The sequence below is a fragment of the Micromys minutus genome (genome assembly GCF_963924665.1).
Source record: "Micromys minutus genome assembly, chromosome: 1".
Lineage (NCBI taxonomy): Eukaryota > Metazoa > Chordata > Mammalia > Rodentia > Muridae > Micromys > Micromys minutus.
In genome coordinates, this window is record NC_137969.1 from 103484011 (window position 1) to 103488047 (window position 4037).

At 42.7% G+C, this 4037-nt stretch overlaps 1 protein-coding gene across 1 annotated transcript; it reads right to left on the bottom strand.

Annotated features, from left to right (window-relative positions):
- Positions 1 to 2001: 2001 nt before the first annotated feature.
- LOC308420491 (large ribosomal subunit protein eL21) lies at positions 2002 to 2540 on the bottom strand. Its single transcript, XM_080916532.1, has one exon. The coding sequence runs from the start codon at positions 2515 to 2517 to the stop codon at positions 2035 to 2037; it is 483 nt and encodes a 160-aa protein (XP_080772658.1). The 5' UTR covers positions 2518 to 2540; the 3' UTR covers positions 2002 to 2034.
- Between the last annotated feature and the right edge of the window lie 1497 nt (positions 2541 to 4037).

Sequence of the window (4037 nt, forward strand, 5' to 3'; positions counted from 1 at the left end):
CACTGAGGCCAGATAAGGCAGCCCAGCTAGTAAAACATATTCCATGTACAGGCAACAGCTTTTGGGATAGCCCCAACTCCAGTTGTTCAGAACCTACATGAAGACCATGCTACACATCTGCTACATGTGAAGGGGGAGGCCTGGGTCCAGCTGTATATGTTCCGTGGTTGGTGGTTCAAACTCTGAGAGCCCCAAGGATCCTGGTTAGTTGACTCTATTGGTCTTCCTGTGGTGTTCCTGTCTTCTTTGGGACCCATGATCCTTCCTCCTATTCTTCCTTAAGAATCTCCAAGCTCCATTCACTGTTTGGCTGTGGGTGTCTGTATCTGTCCAAGTCAGCTGCTTGGTGGTACCTGTCAGAGGACCACATGCGCCTGTCTGCAAGTATAACAGAGTATCATTAATACAATTAGGAAGTGGTGCTTGCCCATGGGATGGGTCTCAAGTTGGGCCAGTTATTGGTTGGCCTTTCCCTCAGTCTCTGCTCTCCCCACTTCCCCTGTGCTCATATGACTTGTAGATAGGATCAATTTTAGGTTGAAAGGTTTGTGGGTAGGTTAGTGTCTCTACTACTCCACTGGGGTTTCTGTCTGAACACAGAAGATGGCCTCTTCAGGTTCCGTATACCCAATGCAGTGAGTCACAGCCAAGGTCACCCCCATTGACTTTTGGGTATCTTCTTTGAACTAAGCCATGTCTCATCCTGGAGATGCCCCCACCTCCTCACTCCTGTAGTTGTAGATTTCTATTCATTTTCATAACCATCTACCATCTCTCCTGTCCTTCCCCACTCCTGATCCTGAATCCCCCATTCTCCTCTCTGTACCCCTACCTTCCCAGTTCCCTTTCTCCATCTGCCTCTTATGACTATTTCATTCTACCTTTTAAGTGAGATTCAAGTTCCCTTGCTTGGGCCCTCCTTGTTTAGCTTCTTTTGGTCTGTGGAGTGTAACATAGTACCTGTATTTTATGGCTAATATCCACTTATAAGTGAGTACATACCAGGCATGTCCTTTTGGGACTGGGTTACCTCACTCAGGATGATAGTCTCAAGTTCTGCTAATTTGCCTGCAAAATTCATGGTGTCTTGGTTTTTAAAAGCTGTACAGTATTCCGTTATGTAGATGTACCACATTTTTTCTATCTTAAAAAACAAAAAACAAAAAACCCCAAAACAAAACAAACAAAAAAACAAGTGTCCATAGGTGTGTGAGTTTATTTTTGAGTCTTCAATTTGATTTCATTGATCAACGTGTCTGTTTCTGTACCAGTCATGCAGTTTTTAATCACTATTGATCTGTATTTAGGTCTGGGATGGTGATTACTCCCAAAGGGTTTCTTTCTTTCTTTCTTTCTTTCTTTCTTAACTGTACAGGATTGTTTTAGCTATCCTGAGTTTTTTCTTTTTCCATATGAAGTTGAGAATTTCTCTTTCCAGATCTATAAAAAATTGTGTTAGAAGTTTGGTGGGGATTGTATTGAATCTGTAAGGTTGCTTCTGGTAAGATGGCCATTTTCACTTTGTTAATCCTCATTATCCACAAATGTGAGAGACCTTTCCATCTTTTGATATCTTCTTCAACTTCTTCCTTTAGGGACTTGAAGTTCTTGTCATACAGATCTTTCACTCGGTTGGTCAGAGTTACACCAAGATATTTTCTATTATTTGTGGCTATTGTAAAGGGTACTGTTTCCCTAATCTTTTTCTCAGTCCCTTTATTGTTTGTATAAAGGAGGGCTACTTATTTCCTTGAGTTAATTTTGTATCCAGCTAAATGTGTTGTTTTCTGGTAGAATTCTTGGGTTCATGTATGTATACTATCATATTATCAGCGAATAGCGATACTTTAATGCTTTCCTTTCAAATTTGTATCCCATTGTTCTCCTTTAGTTGTCTAATTGTTCTGGCTAGAACTTCAAGTACTATATTGAATAGGTAGGGAGAGAATGGGCAGCCTTGTCTTGTCTCTGATACATTTTCTTTTTTTTTTTTTTTTTTTTTTGTAGTCCGGGTCCTTTATTTCTCTTTGTACATTAGGCCATGAATTCATAGGGAATGGGCTCCAGCAGCTCAGGCTCTTTTCCATTAGTCCTCACAAAGTGGGCTTCTCTGGGTGGTGCAGGCTGGCGCTTCAGCTGAACCCAGGTGCCCTTCTCCTTGGCTTCCTTTTTCTTCTGATCGTTCTCCTTCACCCGCTTCAGGAAGCTGTCTCTGCTCTTTGAGTGCTTGATGTGCTCAATCCGCACATTGATCCTCTTAGCCAGAATCTTGCCCTTAACTTGCTTGTTTACAATGATGCCCACAGCATGCTGGGTGACATTGTAGACTCTTCCAGTTTTTCCATGGTAACACTTATGGGGCATTCCTTTTTGAACAGTGCCCATTCCCTTGATGTCTACAATATCACCCTTCTTGTAGATTCGCATGTATGTAGCCAAAGGAACAACTCCATGTTTCCTAAAAGGCCTAGAGAACATATAGCGAGTGCCTCTCCTCTTTCCTTTTGTGTTCGTCATGTTGGCGAGTTAACTGGAAGATGGCTGCCCCATTTTCTTTTAATGTTGTACAAGAATTCAGAAACCTGCCTACCTCTGTTAAGCACATGTGCTAAACTTGTTGAGTGCCACTCAACAACCTGAAATTACCATTTTTACCATACCTGCGTCTAACCTTGCTCTATACCAGGATGATCCTGAACTTGAAAAGTTGGCTGCCTTTGTAAGAATAAGAAAAAAAAAAAAAAAAAAAACTTAGCTGGATGGGATCTCCTGTAATCACCTCTGCCCAAATCTCTTTATTTCCTTCCTTAATATCTTTCTGATAAGTTGGCTTGTAATGTAGCTGCCCCATTCCTTTAGGTTCTTTATATGAGAAGCCCTTCATATAATTCATATCACATCCTTACATTTTGCATAGTTGAGAAGTTTATATATTTGAACTCATGCTTTCAGAGTTCTTTCCCACAGCCTTATGGGCTATCCTGAAGGTTCCAGTATTTACCATTTTGCTGAGACATTAGCCATGCCTTTGACTCCTGGACTACTGCTTTCTTATTATCTTGGAGTCATTAAAGCTAGCAGGAAGAACATTCTTTAAAGAAAAATATGTGAAAATGTGTCCATCATTATACAAACAATCCTTATGCCCTTGTCAGCTGTTGACACTTGTGGAGGCCCATGTTCCCTAGCCCTTTGCCAGGGGCAGGGACTATGCCATTCTGTCCCCACAAAGACCATGCAGGACCCAGCAGCAAGGCCTTGCAAACTTGTTGGTGAGAGCTTCAGCCTGGAGGGAGAAGTGGGACATGGCGTGGTTGGAGTACTCTATGCATACACGGAAGAAAGGGTTACACATGGCAGAAAAGCTCCCTGAGGGAGAGGGCAGTTCATAACTGGATATGACATCATAACCTGAAATGGAGAGAAAAATAAGTAAGACCAATTTCCCCTGGGTGTGGGGATAAAAGAAGGGAGGTGGCTGGGGAGAAAGATAATTGGTTCCGAGTGCTTGTTGTTTGTGCAGAGAGCTTGGGTTTGATTACCAGTAACCACGCTGTGGTTCACGACTGTCAGTAACTTCCATTCCAAGGAATCCAATGCCTTCTGACCTCCCCAGGCACCAGGTCCTCACACAGCACCTAGACATGCATTTGAACAAATAGCCGTACACATTAAATACAAAGTAAGATTAGTCTAAAAAGAACAAGAAAGAAGAATTTTTGTTTTAAAAAATTTTTCTGTTTGTACCTCTTACATGCAGGGACCCCAGTATGCACCCCAGAGACAGAAGCAGCTGAGAAGTAGAGTTAAGAAGAGCTCACCCCCTTCTTAGCCTGGTAGTGTCCCCATCACCTCCAAAATGAGCAGGCAGCAGTGGGGACCAAGTCCTGCTCCTACCGAATGGCAAGGCTTGTGCAAACAGGGAAAGGGGCGTTGTTTTTATCGAGGTCAGGAGTTATCTGGAACCCACAAGGTTAGTCAAGTGAGCTCCTGACCCTGAGGGCTTCTTCTGCTGAGCTCACAGTTTGCTGCTTGGT